Source organism: Spea bombifrons, chromosome 8 (genome assembly GCF_027358695.1).
Source record: "Spea bombifrons isolate aSpeBom1 chromosome 8, aSpeBom1.2.pri, whole genome shotgun sequence".
NCBI lineage: Eukaryota > Metazoa > Chordata > Amphibia > Anura > Pelobatidae > Spea > Spea bombifrons.
In genome coordinates this window covers 25,332,709-25,351,811 of record NC_071094.1, presented here as the reverse complement: position 1 = coordinate 25,351,811, position 19,103 = coordinate 25,332,709, and the positions used below count along the sequence as shown (strand labels likewise).

Below are 19,103 nucleotides of genomic sequence, written 5' to 3'. Positions count from 1 at the left end.
ACAATCGTCAAGTTAGTAAATGTTAAGTTGATGGGGCTGAGTTATCCTCACGATCCTGAGAACTGAAATAGTCACAAAGCTTAGGTTTTCATTACGGATATTGTTTGGTTTAATATGAAAATGCAATTATGTTGGTTTGTAAATCTGTAAAATAAAGTAAAGATGACGGATATTTAGTTATTGTATGGATCCCTGGCATAGAGAAGTGTGATAAGTCTTTTGAAGTGCAAATTTCCAGTATTTTTGCACACTACTCCCATAATGCTGTGAATATAGTTCACATTGTTATATATTATCGATTATTGTCGATTTGTTATGTTTGCTTACATGGTGTTACTTCTCTGTATGATGTGTTTAAAGTCTGTGCGAATAGAGCGCACCCCACATTAGACCTGCCTCAAGCCAGAAACACATTGCCGTGTGCATTTTTTTACTACGAAAAATACATAAAAGTTAATTGTTTAATAAAATTAGGAGGAACATATTGCTATGTGTCTTCAGGATTGCCCTTTCTATCCCTCTAATTAATATTATTAAATCATTATTCATCTTGCTCATACAGAGCAAAAAAATCCCATTTCATCCAGTTCCAGCTTATTAAATATATAGGTGCTGAGAGGAGAACATCTTTTGCAGTTAATCCTCCCACATGCAAGGATGGGCAGAGCAGACATTGCAGCCACCGGGGCCTCTGGCAAAGAGTCAACTAATATTGTTACCACAAACATATTTGCTTCATGAATGTTTTGTCGGCGAGTTCCTGTAAGGCAGCGTTTTTTGGGGGGAAGGCCCATATAATATGAAGACTAATAGGCCAAAGGGCTACCAGCTGGACACATGGTAATGCAAGCCTTACATTCTTCGCGGCTGTAAATACTTTTTTGGGATTACGCTCCACTTCAGAATACATAAAATCTGTATTTTTTCCTTTTATACTCATTGTGAACATAGCTTTATTAAATAGGCAAATTTTGTTTGGTTTTGTTATATACTTTGATTTCTGTGACAAGCATCTCAGATTAAACCAGTGGTTTCTACAGTCTTTAATGGTTGATATTTGGAAAAGATTTAAGGGTACATTCCAGTTATCCCATATTATCTTTTCATAGCATATATTGGCCCAACTTGAATTATGTCTACAGTGTGTTGATATTTTCCATGCTAAAGAACGCAGCTTTATAAATATATAATCTTACAAGTAAAGTAGCATTTCACATCTGGTCCATGCTACAGGGTGAACAACGCTAACTAGTGATGAATAAAATACCGTGTTTGCTCGATTATAAGACGACCTCCCCAAAATTTGAATATTGATGTAGAAAAAAAGAAATCCTGAATATGACTACTCTATAAGAAAAGTTTTATACGTAATTATTAATTCACATTAAAAACTGATTGAGAAAAATGCATTTTTTCTTTTTTTCCTTTTATTTGCCAACCTGCCCCCTGGCTGCCAGGGAGGAGGATCCAGGTCCCCTGCAGTACTGCGGGGGATCCTCCTCTCTGGCAGCTGGTGAACGTCTGCCAGAAGGCCACATTTGTGGTGGATCAGATATTAAGCTAATGGACTATAAAACGTAGAAATGTAAAATAAGAAGAGGGATGTCAAATTGGGTTGCAGTTGTATGTAATGGCTTAGGGACAGTCTTGTAAGTATGCAAGAGAGGAAGAAATATGCAGCAGGAGGTTGTATTTAAAAATGTAAGGGGACGTAGAATGGACATATGTATTATACTCATTCCCTTTAAATTATCACCATTTTATGTGGGGTAACACTTCAGTACCTTTTGAATATATTGGTATTTTCTGCTTAGTTTTAATTTTTTCCCCTTCTATTTGTCCTTCCATGAAATGCCTGAATTAACTTGAATAGTCATTGGTGTGGTGATTGCTATGGTGATAAAACCTATGATACTTCAGTATAGTTGTGTTTTGCATCTGTTGTACGCAAACTTTGGCCTTGTTCTAAAAATAATTTTGTTATGGCCGGGCCATCTCTAGAAATAAAAAAGTGTTCTTCATCATGCATTACAAAGGTTGGAAAGTGTTTAGAAAAAAATTGAATTAAAGCCATGTTTTTCTTTTATTCCATCAGGACGTCATGCTGCGGATAGATAATTTGCAATTTTGTTTCATTAATTGGTGAAGACATAACACTGCAATGGCGGACCTTACCTCAGGAGACCTAGCCTCCAAACCTCCAGACCTCTGCTCTGAGTGTGGGCAGGCTCACCTCTTCAATGAGAACCATGTCTACAATTTCCAGGATGAGGTGGATGATGAACTGGTTTGCCACATCTGTCTTCAGCCCCTGCTGCAGCCTATGGACACTCCATGCGGTCACACCTATTGTTACAGGTGCCTGAAAAACTTTCTAAAGGAGAAAGACTTTTGTCCCATGGACCGTAAAAAGCTTTGCTTCCAGGACTGTCACAAGTCCAGCCTGCTTGTGAGGAACTTGCTGGATAAGCTGAGTGTGGTCTGTCCCTTCCTAACAGAATGCAAACAGGTCATGCAGCGTTCAGACTTGGAGCCTCATCTTCGCAACAGGTGCAATACTGTTCATTTATTCAATGGATTGATACCACATAGCTAAAAATGTATAAGGCTTTTATACAAGGATTAACGATTCAAAGAAACAGTAGTGTGTGTGTGTGTATGTGTATGTGTGTGTGTGTGTGTGTGTGTGTGTATATATATATATATATATATATATATATATATATATATATATATATATAATATTTTTTTATATTTATAATCTGAATACACTACATCTGCTGTAGCGAAATAATTGTCATACAAGGGCCCTGTGGTTTCTAGTTACCCCCTTGCATCTACTCTAGTATAATCTCTGTTTGCCAGGTTAGAGAAGCATTTTCTATAGAAAGGAAAAGGAGATCAAAATGTAAATTTTAATAGATACAAATTAAATGCTGGGGGTATAATAGTCCAAGGGAGAATAAAGAGAACACTTTAAGAATAGACCGGATTGCCTTTTATAAATGATATACGGGATAAGCCACAGAATATGTGGCATACAGAAAGTGAATAATATGGTGTGTTGGGGGTCTGTCAATACACTTGTATACCTGCAACCTAAGCCCTATCCCTGCCTACCTAAAAAGTGAAAGCTTCTGCCTTCAAATGTATGACCTTCTAGCCTACAAGCTGTATAAACCTGCTATCAATGAGACCTAGTGAGGTATACTTCCTAATGACATGACTGTTCCTTTAATTTTGTCTCTGCACTGCATACAGCGCTAATCATAGCAACATAGCTCTGCATCAGAGGTTTCAGTGCCATCTTACCATGGTGTCTATATGGACTTTATTCCCCAAACGATAGATGTTCTGTGGTATGGGCAAGGCTTACTCTAAATTCTGAATGTTCAAAATGGAACTTTACTGTTTTTATTAGTAATTACCCCCACAGTTTCTACTTTTCACCAACTTCAAAGGGAATTACAGAATTGACATTAATAAGCATGGAAAGGCAGAAGAAATCAGCTCTCTAATTGTGTTTACCCGAGATATTCAAGTTCAAATCCCGGGCGTTGGTACATTACAAGTTTCAGTGATTAACAGACTTTTGTTTGCTTATCAGCGACACGGTCCTACTGGCAAGTTTTCAAGATGGGCAAAGTCCTGGTTTTTTTTTTCCTCTTAGGGTGCCTTTTGTGGCTGGTATGTTGTACATAATGCTAATATTCCTATGTTAAAGTAAAGCCGAGCAAAGTTTTCAGGTTTCAAAGGGAGAAAGAAAAATCACTGTTTCACACACAAAAACATATTTTCTACTGAAGCAGGGCAGTCCAACACGCGGCCTGCCAGACCTCGAGGTGCGGCCCGGGTGAGATCTATCTGCAGCCAGGGCAACTGGGATTGCAGGATTGCAAGGACCCTATTGCTTACCTGTGGGTTGCTTGCACACACTGTGCGAGCAGTGTCTTTTGTACCGCACAGGGGAAGTGGAACCCAGCAGATTCACGTGAGTTTACGTTGCATCACATGACTCTGCTCCATTCCTGCTTCCTCTGTGCGGTACAAGAGAAGTTGCTTGCACAGAATGTGAACAACGCAGAGGGAAGCAGCGGCCCCTGCGGAAGTCTGCGAGCGGCACCACAGACGTGTTGCTGCAGGTAAGGGGGTGGGGAAGGTTGTATGAATGAGTATGCGTGATTGAGGGAATGAATCTGTGAATGAAAGAGTGTGTGTGTGATAGCATTAATGTGTAAGGGGGGGGCATGGCGCAGGGAGGCTGTACGTGATGTGCAGACCCCATACCACTGGCAGCATCAATACACAAGGGGCAGCTAGCCAGGTTTCATCATGTACTGGCTAACTTGGCATTATAGAAGTGTGATTGCTAACAGCAATCACAGTCCTATCATGCCCAGGTTCCAGCATTTAATGGTTGCATGGGCATGATAGGAGTGTGGTTGCTGTTAGCAATTATATATATATATATATATATATATATATATATATATATATATAATCATTTTTTGTCCAATTTTGGTGTGTTAACCACACTTATTAAAAGTAAGTAAAACACCAAAATTGGACAGAAAAAATAACAATCATATATAAGTTAACATTGTTAACAGCAATCATGCCCAGGCAACCAGCCTGGGTATGCCTGAGATTGCTGTTAACAATCATATGTATATATTACATTTTTGGTGTTACTTTTTTTTTTTTTTTTTTTTTTTTAAGAATCCTGAATTTTTGGTTTCAGTCCAGAATTTTCATTTCACTGCATCCCTAGAATAAATAGAACTATTTATTTTTTACTTATCCAGAATCCTGAATCTGTAGTCACTTCACAGGACAAAACTTTCTAGGCCCAGAAATCAGTGAGAGGAAAAATAAAGGTTTTGTCATTTACTTTTTCAATTTGCATCTTATTAAAGGCCATTTTTTCACTCCAGTGAAAAATGAGTGCATCCCACGCACACATACATTTCTGATGAAGTGGCCCACTGCAGAAAATGTGGACACCCCTGTACTAAAGTGTCATGATGCTTCTGTTAGAAATTACTCATACACTAATAGTTTGGAGTTTCCATGGTTCAAAGAGTTCTAGTTTGGACTCACTGCTTTAAATATCCATTATGAAGGGTAATGCAAAGGTTTAACTGGCCCTACAGAGCTCGGCTTGTGAGGTTGTTTTACAACAAATCTCACTCATATATTGCACAATGAAGTCGGTGCGTTGAAACTGTTATTGATCTGCAAACCCCTGCTTGAATAACACCCAGAATGTATCTTTGGAAACCTATGCATCGGATGCATAAAGGGGATTCATCAAAATACTCTTTCGTCATTATGGATGGGTAGTGAAGCTGAAGTACCAATGCACATCACATGCTTCTCAGCCATATATTTGGTTGGCTGAAGTTCGTGTGAAATGTAATAACAGCACTTTGAGTGCAAAATGTTAGCCACAACTGCTGCAAAACTACCAAATGTCCTATTTTGGTCCCAAACCTCTGTCCCTTTTTTACTACCCTTTTATTTTTTTGTAATACCTCATAATGTTTGCTGTGCATCACAGAGCTACACTACACAACATTAACTTTTCATGAATGCAGCTCCCATGATGTTGGGCAGCAACATTGGCTGTTGATGGGGATTGTATGGGGATAGTGGCTACAGTAGATGGTACAATAAGTATTCAGTACAAACACTGTTTGTTAATGGCATCAAGAATAATATTCAGCCAGCTGTATTGCTAGTTATAGACTGTGGTTGTGGTGGCCTACACCACACACTAACTTTTTTGTTGTTGACTTCAGCCCAGTGATATACAGTCAGCCATTACAGAAATTGTAGACTGGAGTAGTTGTGGCTAATCTTTACCACCTCAGCTATTGTAATTTAAAGTTCTTGTGATGTGCAGGCACATAGTTGTCTATTAGCTACTACTTCCATGGTCATGTCATTTTTCTTATAAATGGGTAACTACGTACACCTGCCTCCCGCCAGGAAACTCCTCTCCTGAGGTTACAATAGGGAGGAGGTAAGGAGGGATTGGCTTGAGAGATGGAAAGGTGGGGAGGATACATGGTTAATAATTTATACTGTTGGAAGACTGTACTTTCAGGTCAAGTGTTATGTTCACCATATACTTGTTGAACTCAAAACTATTGACTTGGAAATAACCGGGTCCAGCGAAGAGGGTAATGGATAACGTGTCATCTCATGTTTGTGCATTGAATGCTAGTGTGCACTGCACGAGCACAGGCTTGATTACTTCAAAGGTTATAGTCTACAAGTTGGAAAGGTTTCCGAGTAATTTCTTTTGATGTGAGTGGAGTTGAGTAACATGATGGTACGTGCTCCCATCAATTCCACCCATAAAACATATTTACTATAAATTAGAAAAGATAATTTATAACGTACGTATGTGGAATAACCTACATGGAAATTTGCGCATAAAACAGGAGTAGCCTGGCTGACATCACATGATCTGACAGATAATACGGAACCTCTTGGAAAGTTTTGCTGCTTAAACCAGTGATATAAAAGTACAATGTGCAGACCTGGTAGAGACTGCTTTCTGGAGGCCGAAGGGTTTATCTCGCTGACTTCCCATGTTGGCTCAAGTAACATTCTCAACAGTTCTGTGTTGGCATTTGCAGCCATTCGTGTACTGGATTGGCCCTTTTGTTTAGTGATCTGTAAGGTTAAACTTGTTGGAGTATTTAAATACCTTGACAATATTTTTCCCTTAACCAATAATATAAAAAATAGTATGCTTTGTAGGTAATGTTGACATTCATCTTTAAACAGAAACATGTGGTTTTTGTTGGAAATTTTCTTGGAGGTAATGTTTTAAGCAAGGAAATTTGATGGGTTTTCCTGGTTGGATAAATACTTAAATACATTTTACCAGTACATGTGCCATTTGGGCGTGTTGGATCTGGTGATAAGGATTGTCCATTTATCGGATGTTTCTTTTTGTAGATGTCCAGGCTATAGGAAATACAGAGGAGAGAAGGAAAAGAAGCACAACCCTTCAGGGAAGGAACCTCAGGATGCACATTCTTCTCCATCTCAGGCAAGCAGCATCTCCTCTGTCCTGGCAGAATCTTCTCTGGCCGCTGTCGTGGCACTTGGAACATCTGAGCCAGGTCTGGTGAATCCAGCCTTTGATGAACATGACGACGGTAAGAGTACAGAGATTAATACGTCTATTTATGAACCAGCTGTGTAATTTTTGCAGAGTTATGTGTCAACACTAGTTGGTAATATTTGTTTTCATCTTTCTCCATTACTACCCTCAGATCAGCCTCACAGGACAAGCTTGGTAGCTGAGACGACAACTGTGGTGATTCATCGAGATGACCCTGAGGAGGAGCTTGGGATGAGGATTGTAGGCGGCAGGGACACTCCTTTAGGGAACATTGTGGTGCAGGAAGTTCTAAAAGATTCATTGGTGGCCTTAGATGGCAAACTGACACCAGGAGACCACATACTTGAGGTTAGGCTCAAATCAAGATTTTGTATTTGTGTCAAACACCAGTATTTTAAATACTGTACATAATGAACAACATCTTATCTTGTCAGCCATTGTATTTTATCTAATTGCTACTGTTGTCTACAAACTCTAAGACAAGTCCTGTTTGTTTAACTTCTAACTACATAACATGTGTAGGATATACAGCAATTGAAGAACAACAAAACACAATATACTAAGTAATATTGTGTATTTCATGCTCTCTCCTTTTATGAGGAGCTAGTCATGGACCAGAGTAATGTGTTTGTTAATCATTAAACAGAATATGCGTACCAGTGGTGTACCATTATTTAGGCAAAATAACTTAATGTGAAATGCCGGCACTTGGTCCCTAATTGCAAAACCAAAACCGCTACTATATAGTTTTTGAAAGTTGGCAACCCAAAGTATTTTACTATGACAGCTACAGCCAATCTGTGCCAAACATTGCCACGATTTTTGAAGATAACGTTTTTTTTTTTCCCGTTGATGTAATATTACATCCTATGTCACTAAGGGGTAAAAAAACATTTTATGCAGTAAGACTAAGGTGTGATCATGTGACATTTGACAACGTCATAATTCTGTTTTCTCAGTCATATAAGCTTTATCAACCTTTTTTTCCATAAAAAATGCTACTGTCTTATAAAGACAACACTATTAAAGTTTTATACAGCAGCACCAGTGTCTGTAAACCAGACATTGGCTATGTAAAGATATGCACTTTGTCTTTTAAGTGATGTTGTGTTTTGCAATGACTGGTTGGTAAACCTGCTACTACCTACAGTAATGAAGCAACAGTAACTGTCTCCTTATCATGTTCAAAGCAGTCTATTTTTTAATAAACAAAAATACAACAGGATACCCAAAGATTGACAGACTAAGTGGTGGGATGTGTTTTATTTAGGTAGGGTTGGCATTTGCAGTGCATCAGCCCCTTTGTGTTTAATAATACCTTAAAATTCTGATTTATAGACATGTGAAGCCCATTAAAACACAGTGTGAAATGCAAATCATCTGTTGAAGCTCACCCCACACATGGGTGTAGCATAGCGTGAATTATCCCTCTGGGCATTATTAAGGTGGGGTTTTGAAATCTGTCACTTAGTGGTGATTAACTTCATCCCTGCAGCAAGATAAAAATGTATATTTTGTTATTCTACCTGAAACACCATGGATATATAAAACAGTACTCTTAACACAGCATTTTCTTGGAATTAAGTTAAAATGTTTTATTTAAAGGGGATTTTGGCACCGCATGTTGTTAATGTTACCTTTTTGAAGGGGCAGTGGGTGTCGTAGGAGCAGGGCCAAGCCTAGGGTCCCTGAGCCTGGGTGTAATTTTTTTTTTTTTTTTTTGGCTACCCCCCAGTGGGTGCGGCAATATTTCCAACACCTTCCCTTTATCGAACATAAACCCACTAACCACACCCATTTTATACTCCACCTCTTTTGGCCACCCCGCCTTCACCATGTAATATGTCACTCACTTCCCACAGTGCCAGCTTTGTCTCCAAACAGCTTGTCAGTGCCATTTTGGGCCCAAACAGGTCATCAGTGATACTTTGGTCCCCCCCAACAGCATTACACTAAATGTGTCAGTGACATCCGTCGCTCTGACTTTAAAGTAGCAGCTGAGCGAGAGGGGCAAAGCTGTGAGCTACCTGTTTTTGCGTCCAAGGCAAGAATAGAAAGTTGTACCCACCACTATAACTGTACAGAGGTTATTTTAGGGAAAGTAGATAAATAACAAGAAATTTCATGCTATTAAAACTGTAGAGTTAAAAAAACAAATTTCCCCAAACCCAGTGACTTCTTCACATTTCGACACTGAGGGTGGTACAGCATAACTTGCATCAATATATACTGAGCCTGACAGTGGTACAGTATATATACCGTATTTGCTCGATTATAAGACAAGGTTTTTTTCAGAGCAAATGCTCTGAAAAATACCCCTTGTCTTATAATCGGGGTCGTCTTATAATCAGACCTCAAATAGGTCTGACTATGAGACGACTAAGATCCAGATCTCCCGCAGCTGCAGGGGACCTGGATCCTCCTGTCTCCCCCCCGCCCCACTTACCGGTACTTCTGAGTCCCCGGTGTGTAGCTGGGGCAGCGTGTAGATGTCGGTACCGGGAACTCTGATCTCTGACAGTCGGGGAAGGTCTGCGTGATGGATGCAGACAACCCCTGCTGCTAGCCACGCCTCCTCCCGGCTGCAGCGTAAGTGTGTGGGATCTACATGCTGCCCCGGCTACATGACAAGGAAGTCAGAAGCACCTATAAGGGGGGGGGGGGGAGTGTTAAATGGGGGGCATAAGGCATTTCTAGAGGCAGAGTGCTCTGTGAAATGCCTTTTAATCCCCTTAATGCCACTCTGCCTCCAGAAATGCCTTTTTAACACTCTATACGCCACTCTGCCTCCTGAATGCCTTAAACCTCCCTATATGCCACTCTTCCCCATAATATGCATTTTAACCCTCTAAATGCCAGAGTGGCATATAGGGGTATAAGGCATTTCTGGAGGCACAGTGGCATTTAGAGGATTAAAAGGCATATCATGGGGCACAGTGGCATATAGGGGGTATAAGGCATTTCTGGGGCAGATGTGCATAACTGGGGGGCAGGTTGGAAAATAGAAGGAAATAAAACCAAAATATTTTTCTCAATCATAGCTTTTATTAAAAAAAATAATTTACATGAATTAACATTTACTGGTAAAACTTTTTTCCTAAAGGGTCGTCTTATATTGAGGCTTTTTCTTTTTTTCCTAAATTAATATTCAGATTTGGGGGGTCGTCTTATAATCAGGGTCGTCTTATAATCGAGCAAATACGGTGTGTGTGTATATATATATATATATATATATATATATATATATATATACATACATACATACATACATACATACATACACATATATATATATATATATATATGCTGAGCCTGACAGTGGTATACCACAACAGTACAACGCCTATCATTATATATTGTGGTCCAGACACTGAGTGTGGTACAGTGTATCTCTTATGGTTATAGCAAGATCGAGACAGCTGGTGGTACAGCATATCTCCCATCACTATATACTGAGACAGACACTGACTGTGGTACAGCATAACTCCCAATATCACATCAGTATATTAATATATTTTTTTTACTTTCGTGCGCTGGGCCATTGGTTCAAGCTTTCCTAGTTTTTACACCAAGTAGCTGTATTGTGTCTAATAATAATAATACATTAAGGGCCAGTTTGAGTATATTAAAGGACCAGCTAGAAGAAACTATGAAAGGTTGGCCCATCAGAATGCACAATTAAGAATATGAACATTAATTCATCACAGATCAACAAATTACATTTATGGTGTTAACAAAGTTGGAATCATAAAAACATACAGAAAACTACCAAAGCGTGGTTAAGTGAAAAATGCACATTAGTATTCGTGGTCGCACGCCCAAGGCCAGCTCTGGCACCCAGATTGCGCTCACAGGACTTGCCCCAGCACCCACGCTACATCTAAAGGACTTGCCTTAGCACCCAGATTGCACACATGGGAACTACCACATTTCTTTTGCCTCCTCACCATCTCGCCCCCACTATCTATCACCCCCTACCCCCACTCTGCACGCAGGTGCATACCAGATCTCCTCTTGCTTAGTTTCCAATCCCCATGTTAGGAGGAAAGGCACCAGTTTATGATGTCATAACCTAGACATCCTTCACCATGATGACCAATGGGCCCACACCTCGTGTTGGTAAACTGATGCATCAGAATTGTATGCTATAGAGCCAGTGAGTATAATGATTGAAGGGAGCAGCAAAACTGAGACCAATTTATGATACCATCAGCGACATTTCTTTCTAGTGGCGCAGATGATATGAGCTGTGCATCTGAGCCACAATGCATTGTGCGCTGAGCAAGACATGGTCCTTTGTCTTAGATTCAGGATAGCTTTATGCCTATCCCATGTAATGCTTAAATTCCCAGACTGTATTAGTCACTGCTGCTCGGAGTCTGCTCCATTTATCTACCACCCTCTTAGTAAAGTTAAACTTTGTCACATCTAAGCTCCTGGCCATCTAGTTTTAGATAATGAGCTCTTGTTCTAATTTTTCTCCTCCTTTTGAAATAAACTTCACTGCTGTAACTTAGTTGTTTCACCCTCGTTTTCCTTCAAACTATATGTAGCGAGATCCCTTAGATTTTTCTGATAATTTATATCCTGCAAACCATTCGTGGTTTTAGTAGCCCTTCTCTGAACTGTATCCACCCCCCCCCCCAGCCTAAGTGCATTGTTTTACCTTTATCAACATTAAACTGCAGCTGCCACACTCTGGACCATTGTTCTAGTTTACTTAAATTGCTCTTTTCTTTGGCTTGTTTCACCAGGAATGTCTACTCTGTTGCAGACTTTGTCTGCAAAAATACATACCATACCTCATTGGTAACAAGACCTTTTTCTAAATATGCACCATTAACTACAAGCTTTTGTCTCCTTTAGCATGTTAATTTCCCTACTAATAATGAAAGACTTACTGGTCTGTAGTTGGCTGAGTCTTTCCTGCTACTTTTTTTTTGTGAAGCGGCGCTACAGTTGCCAACCTTTAATCTTGTGGAACCAATCCTGTAAAAACTCTTTAACCCCTTAAACGCATTAAAAACAATGCATTGTGAGCCCGTACGTGTACGGGCTTTGTCATGAAGGGGTTAGCTTTGTGGTTGTATTGCATATTTTGCAGCCACACAAAGGAAGCCCTGTGAGGTAAACGGGTACTAAAATAGATACCATTTAGCAAATGCCACCGATGTATAGATGATGAACAGCTTTATTCTGGAATAATATTTTTTGTACTGGTTTGTATTGAGATCTTTCATTTTGGGAGACCACAATGTTGAAATTTCTGATTCATGAATTGTGAGTTCTTTGTAAAACCAAGCGACTTGCATTCCATGCTTCCTAAACATCTTATCCATGGCAGTGAAATCTCTTTAAACACAGATGTTGGTGAGGACATGTTTTTTTGCATCACGGTTTAATGCAGCTTTTAGCTGAATAACGCTCCCACTTCCTTGTTGTTTCTCAGGTCAATGGATTGAACGTCAGCAACGTGTCTCACAGTCAAGCTATTGCTTTAATTCGCCAGCCTTGCTCCGTCCTGCACCTGACCGTGCTGCAGGAGAAAGGCTTCTCTCAGAGACCTCCACAGGCAGACGGCAACAACACGGCTGTTCCCAACAAGGAGGTGATTCATGTCACCCTGCTGAAAAGGGATCGCTCAGAGCCACTGGGAATCAAGCTGGTCAGAAAGACAGAGGAGACTGGGGTATTTGTTCTGGATCTGCTGGATGGTGGTCTTGCGGCAAAGGATGGGAAGCTGAGGTGTAATGACAAAGTTCTGTCCATCAATGGCCATGATCTGAGGCAAGGGACACCAGAAACAGCAGCACATGTAATACAGGTAATTTCTCACAAAGGAGAAAGGGGCTTGTGTCCCACAATAAGGGGGTGTTAGAGGCTCCTGGCAGAGTGGCTCTGTCATCACATTGAGTAAACCTATCATAGATCCAAAAATAAACCTCAAAAGAACTCTCAAACACATATCCTTGTTAAACTCACATCAGTTACAAAATATAAAAGCTGGGTATATTACTGGCATATATATTAGCTATCTAAAGTTTTAAAACAATGCCAGAAGTTGCTATGTAACAATGTCATTGGGGTAAATTCTGGAATTTTGTGTTTCCAGTGACCCATTCTAAGAAGTTACCATCCTGAGTAACTGGTTCTGTAAAATATTAATCTGCCTAGGCTAAAAAATCAATAATATTTAGAGTAGGTTCATTGCTGATATAGTCTGCAGGTTAAATTACCTAGTTATTGATGTAATGTAGACATTTATTCAGTATAGTGTCCGACATCATCATTCTACAAATCGACCGCATTATAGATTTTGTTTCGTGTGATACTGCGGAGGGGGTTGGTATACAGAAACAGAAGCAAAATAAATATATATTCAAAGAGTATCATAACAATCATAAGTAGCGGCTAAATGGCAGCGTGTGTTCTCATGTGACCTCTTAATTTCTCACTTAAAGTTAATATGTGCGGAAAACATTTTGGAGCGTTCCCACACTTTCTTCTTTTTGTAGTTTTAAGATCATTGTAATCATTATTTGTTTCTTAAGAGTTGTGTGTTTTGTTTTAGATGAGCGAAGCACGGGTGAATTTTGTGGTCCTCAGGCAGAACCCAGTGCAGCTCATGGACGTAAGTGAAGAGGGGGCTTCTTCTGGCAGTGGCAGTAGTAGCAGCAGCAGTAGCAATGGGGGGAGCCCTGTGCTTTCGCGCAAGAGACCCAGTCAGCATCCATGCAGGAGGAAGTCCACAAACCAGAAGGTAATAACATTCGTACACAGACCTTATTTGACACGTGGTTCCTAAAGAGACAACCCGAAGGCAGTAGTGTTTTAGGTAAATCCTCCTAGGAGCTGTTCAGGGTGCTCACTCCACCTACTTTATATAATAACAAGACTAACTTGCTTGTGATGGCTTAAAATTTGCTGTACAAGTGCTTTTAAGCATGAACTGACAACAACTTGAAGACGCTGTTTTATAAGGTAGCATGTGCTAGTCTAATTATGTGATACAAAGCATGCTGGGATGGCATTACCAGGATATGCATGTTTGGTGGGAAGGAGGGTCTGCAGACTGAATTCTCGATCTACAGGGTGTCATGTTAGTCTGGAAACATTGGTGAAGATGATTCCTCCACAGAACATATGTGATCACATCCACCTATCGCATACCTGGGAACTTTTGGGCTCCAGCTATCCGGGTGCCCACCTTTGCTTGTCACGGACAGGACTGCCTGCTGACGGCGGTCCCGCTGACATCAAAGGAAACACTCCTATTTGAAGGAGAAATTGGCGACGAGTGGGGCATGTTAAGACCCTGCTCCTACAACCTGGAGGAATTTGGGTGGTGAACCTGGAGAGTTCCTGGGTTATGTCTATCAGCTTGCCAACACAGCTGTGTGTGATTGGTGGATGGTCTGGGTGCTACCTACTAAACTCTTTAGAAAGTTGACTGCGGATCCCCACCCACAAAATAACTTGAATTTGTTCCTCCTTACTCACTGCCATGGGTTACCTGTAAAAGTAATCAGAAAAAAAACATCAGCATACGTCCTATGGTTCCAGACTTAAGAGACGCACTGTAATTCTAAAAAAAAAAAATTTAGTATTGTGAAGATTATATTTTTCTAGTTTTATGTAAGACCTAAGCAGATGATGGACAATTTGGTTTAGTTGGTTGTGCATACATATCTGTAAATACTTAATGATGGTGTATGGTATTATGGACACTATTCGATCTGACCATAATAAACTAGATATTTGTTTGAACTACTATTACTTATTTATTTTATGAAATCTAATTCATGCCCTGGTGACTATGTTTCTGCTTTTTCTCTTTCCCGGTGTAGGACCCACCTCAGCCTCTTTCTGGTCTGGAAAAGGTAGTTTGCTTGAAGAAAGAGCCAAGAGAATCTCTGGGAATAACTATAGGAGGCGGACGTGATCATAAAAACAAGTTGCCCATCTATGTGTCCAGTGTTCAGCCGGTTGGGTGTCTGTACCGGGATGGGAGAATCACGAGAGGTAACTGCACAAACCCTTTAATTATGCCAATTGTATTGTAAATGCAATGGTAGGAAAATGGGCATATAATTATGGGTAGTATGCTTTTAACAGTATTATTTATTGTTTTATATATTGCCATCGTATTCCATAGCGCTGTGCAGTAGGTAGATAGGACATAACAAGTAGTATGTATGTAACATAACCATTTGACTTACAGAAAAAACAGATGAGGAGGGTCCTGCTCAAACATGCTTACAATCTAGAGAGTTTGTCTGAACTGTATTCATCAAATTGGGTACATAGCCTTAGTGCCACAGCCATTACAAAAAAATGGATTCTAATACAATACTTTAATACTCATTTTAGTGATGCTTCCTTTCAGATGCTTACCTAAAAATACTAATCAGTTGGTTGGGGTCAGAGCCGGCCTTAGGCGTTGTGGCGCCCTGTGCGGACTACTCCTCTGGCCCCCCCCTTCACTACCCCCCCTCTGCCCCTTCAAACTACACCCCCCCTCACTTACCTTGTTGCCAGAGTCCTGCGGTGAGAGCAGGAGGCATCCGTCTTCTCGCTCTGCCGTGGTGCCGGCGCTCAACATGAGATGCCGGCACCGCGACGGAGTCACGGAGAGTGAGGGGCGTCGAGCGGTTGCTGGGAACTTTACAAGCAACCGCTCGGCGCCCCTGCCCGGGACTTAGATTAAAGCATCGTTTTTTTTTGTTTTTTTTTAACTTTATTTAACATGAATAATATAAAAAAAAACCGATGTTTTAATTTAAGTCCCGGGCAGGCGCGCCTGCTACCATGGCGCCCTGTGCGGTCGCACAGGTCGCACACCCCTAAGGCCGGCCCTGGTTGGGGTAACACTGTTACAAGGAGTTCCCTCAAAAATATTCTATCTATCTATCTACATGTAACCAAGCAGCCATCGCAGTATAAAAATACATGTTTACATATGTCACAGAAGCTGTGTCTGTCCTAAACTGATATAGTCTGGTGTTTTGTGTGATGTCAGTGGCTCCTATTCAATACGTTTCTGTACTTTTTATGACATGATGTGCAACAGTCTCTCTTCTATTCACAGGGGATGTGCTCCTCAGCATTAATGGGACTGATCTAACTTCTCTGGGTTATTTGGATGCAGTGTCTGCTCTTAAGACCAATGCAGCTTCTCATAATGTTGTCCTGAAAGCCTTAGAGCTTACTGGGGTAGAGAGGCACGGGGAGGTAAGCGATGGAGATGGTGAAATGTCAAGAGAACGTGGCAGGATCTGGTCTCCACTCTGGGTCTCCTGGCTTGCTCTTCCCAGGTATGTAGTCTGTATGTTGTCTGACTTAACATATTACCTTTGCAGCTCCTTCCTAAAGTTCCTTTTCCATTTGATCTTTCTTTGTAACTAAATGCAGCATTATAAACCTTCCCAGTGTTTCTTTCTCATTCATACTTTTTGTTGGGAATACTCAGTTATCATGACACAAAAGCAAGCCTTAATAGGTTGTTCCTGTAGATAGTAGGAAAACAGCTTCTGAATATAGTCTATTGTTTTTTTTTTCTTTCTATCAAAAATAAAATGGCAGATCTAAGGTTTTTTTTTTTTTTCTTCACTAAATAAGTGCTATTAGTGTTTTATCTAAGTGGAACAGCAACGTTAACACCTTTTGAAGAATGATGGTGTTTTGAATTGCGACATTATTGATACAAGAGCTCACAGACTTGCTAAACATGCGTGTTGTTCATCTGGTAGTTTTGTATGAAACCTTCTGTATACCTTTTTGGATGTCAATATTGCTGAGGAAGATGAATAGAATGTAAAAGTGGTTTTCGGGATGCAAAATTGAAGCATATAAGAATGATTGATTTATAGATAAAATGCTATGGCTTGTAAATAGTTTCCAGTAATGTAACATAATTGTGCTAATTTCTTACAACAGTTGTCTTCACTGGTGTCGGCATATTTCCCTGCGGAAGAGTAGCTATGAAAGCTGGGGTTTCAGCATTGTTGGCGGTTATGAGGAAGCCAAAGGGAATCAGCCATTCTTCATTAAAACGATTGTGCCAGCCACGCCAGCCTTTTTTGATGGACGATTGAAGTAAGTGAGCTTAACCTGTCAGTAGGGCTGTCCACAAAAATATGCTTTATCTACATATTCAAGTGTAATATGGAATTTGGTTTGCTACCATCTCTGTAAAAGGGACAGTAGCACAGAAATATAGGATTTGACGGCAGATAAGAACCATTTGGCCCATCTAGTCTGCCCGTTTTTCCTGATGTAGTGGATTGATCCCTTACATCAGTCCCTGATCCAGTACCATACTGAGAATAGCTTTATGTCTATCACATGCATGTTTAAATTCCCTCTCTTTTTTTTTTTTTTTTTTGCCTCCACCACTTCTGCTGGGAGACTGTTTCATTTATCTACTTCTCTCTCAGTAAATTAGAATTCCCTTACATTACACGTAAGCCTTAGACCCTTTAGTTTTAGACTACAAGCTACTTTTCTAAAGCTTTATTGTAGGCTATTAATGTGGCTGTCAGAGGAGCTAAGGTTCCCATCATTTAGTAATAATAGTATATTCAGCACAATCTACTGAAACACTGACTGCTTATCATACCGCCTGTGATGAACAGAATGGCTCACCTAGCCAGACACACAGGCCGATGAAAGTCTGCGGAGGAACAGACGTCATTGCATTGCCGTAAAGAATCGGCTTAGTGTGGTGTTTTCGAGGAGGGGAAAATTTGCCCCATATATGACCCACAATAGCGGCAGGGTCTAGGTCTACAGATAAAGGAAGTTGATTAATGTATATGTCACTGCATTTGTTTCCTTGTTAGTGGAAAAACGTACCTTCAATCATCATCTGTTTATGGTGTACATATCATAAATTTCTAGAAAGGAAGCCTTGTATCGTAAAAACAAATCAGATTTCATTTGGAAAAATTCCACATAGGCATGTATCTTCTGTTGGTAGCCTTCTGTAAAATGACAGGTTTTGTGTAAAACATACTATGTTTTTTCCTAGAAATGGATGTGTTGAACATGCTACCATTGTCATGGCTAATATTTAAATATGTGGACATTCTAGAACATCAGTGGGTTGTCTGCTTAACATGCATTGATCTATATTGCCTCTCCTTCCAACAAAGGTGCGGTGACGAGATCGTAGAAGTGAATGGCTTGTCGGCAATTGGAATGAGTAACGCGGAACTGATCCCCATGTTGAAAGAACAGAAGAATAGAGTCACTTTGACAGTGGTGTCCTGGCCTGGCAGTTTGGTTTGAAACCACCGAAGAATCTTCTGAAGATCAAGCAAAATCCTTTTCTAGACTGTTCTCCAATCAGTGCCTGCAACGTACCTCTGCATGTTGAATGATTTCATGTCATTATATGGGAAAACAAATGGCTGGATGCAGCACCAGCACCTTTCAATGACAAACATCCTTGTGCTGTATGTGGTATATACTAGATTTTATCCCATAATTGAAAATGTTTGGTCACGATGTGCCCTGCAACATTTGAGCTTCATCTAAACATTGGCGCTTCCCACCTGATCTTGGATATATAACATTGTAGACCCAACATTAATTCACGGGACGTATGATTTTGCTAGATCAACAATTTAAATGTCTGTGTTTTACAAGGTCCTTGATCTACATGAAACAAGATGGCAGCCTGTGAGTAAAATGCTGCAAAACAAAGAGCAAATAGAACAGAGACTTTGGGGCTGGTACCTTGTAACTACAAAAAGAAATCTACATTTCTTCACAACACATAATAATGAAGAAGGATCAGAATCTAATATTATTATTAATGTGCAGACAAATTAGATTTTAGCCGCTCTAATTGTGTATGTGCGTAATTATCACTAGTAACGTTCTATAACATTTGTTTCAGGCTACCGGTTAAGGCAATTTATTAGAGTCCTATGACACAATCAGTGTAACGCCAGATCAC

The 19,103-nt window shown here is 40.2% G+C and overlaps 1 protein-coding gene across 3 annotated transcripts in view; it reads left to right on the top strand.

The window, feature by feature from the left end:
* The window catches only part of LOC128503506 (ligand of Numb protein X 2-like), a 31,391-nt gene extending 12,415 nt beyond the window's left edge, over nucleotides 1–18,976 (top strand). For all 3 annotated transcript variants that reach the window (XM_053473618.1, XM_053473619.1, XM_053473620.1), the window contains 9 exons: nucleotides 2,096–2,550; nucleotides 6,973–7,175; nucleotides 7,293–7,489; nucleotides 12,591–12,965; nucleotides 13,713–13,901; nucleotides 14,989–15,163; nucleotides 16,230–16,455; nucleotides 17,078–17,236; nucleotides 18,295–18,976. In XM_053473618.1, the coding sequence (XP_053329593.1) occupies nucleotides 2,162–2,550; nucleotides 6,973–7,175; nucleotides 7,293–7,489; nucleotides 12,591–12,965; nucleotides 13,713–13,901; nucleotides 14,989–15,163; nucleotides 16,230–16,455; nucleotides 17,078–17,236; nucleotides 18,295–18,430 (2,049 nt within the window). In that variant the 5' untranslated portion in view covers nucleotides 2,096–2,161 and the 3' untranslated portion in view covers nucleotides 18,431–18,976. The remainder of the gene's footprint in view (nucleotides 1–2,095; nucleotides 2,551–6,972; nucleotides 7,176–7,292; nucleotides 7,490–12,590; nucleotides 12,966–13,712; nucleotides 13,902–14,988; nucleotides 15,164–16,229; nucleotides 16,456–17,077; nucleotides 17,237–18,294) is intronic.
* Nucleotides 18,977–19,103: the final 127 nt, after the last annotated feature.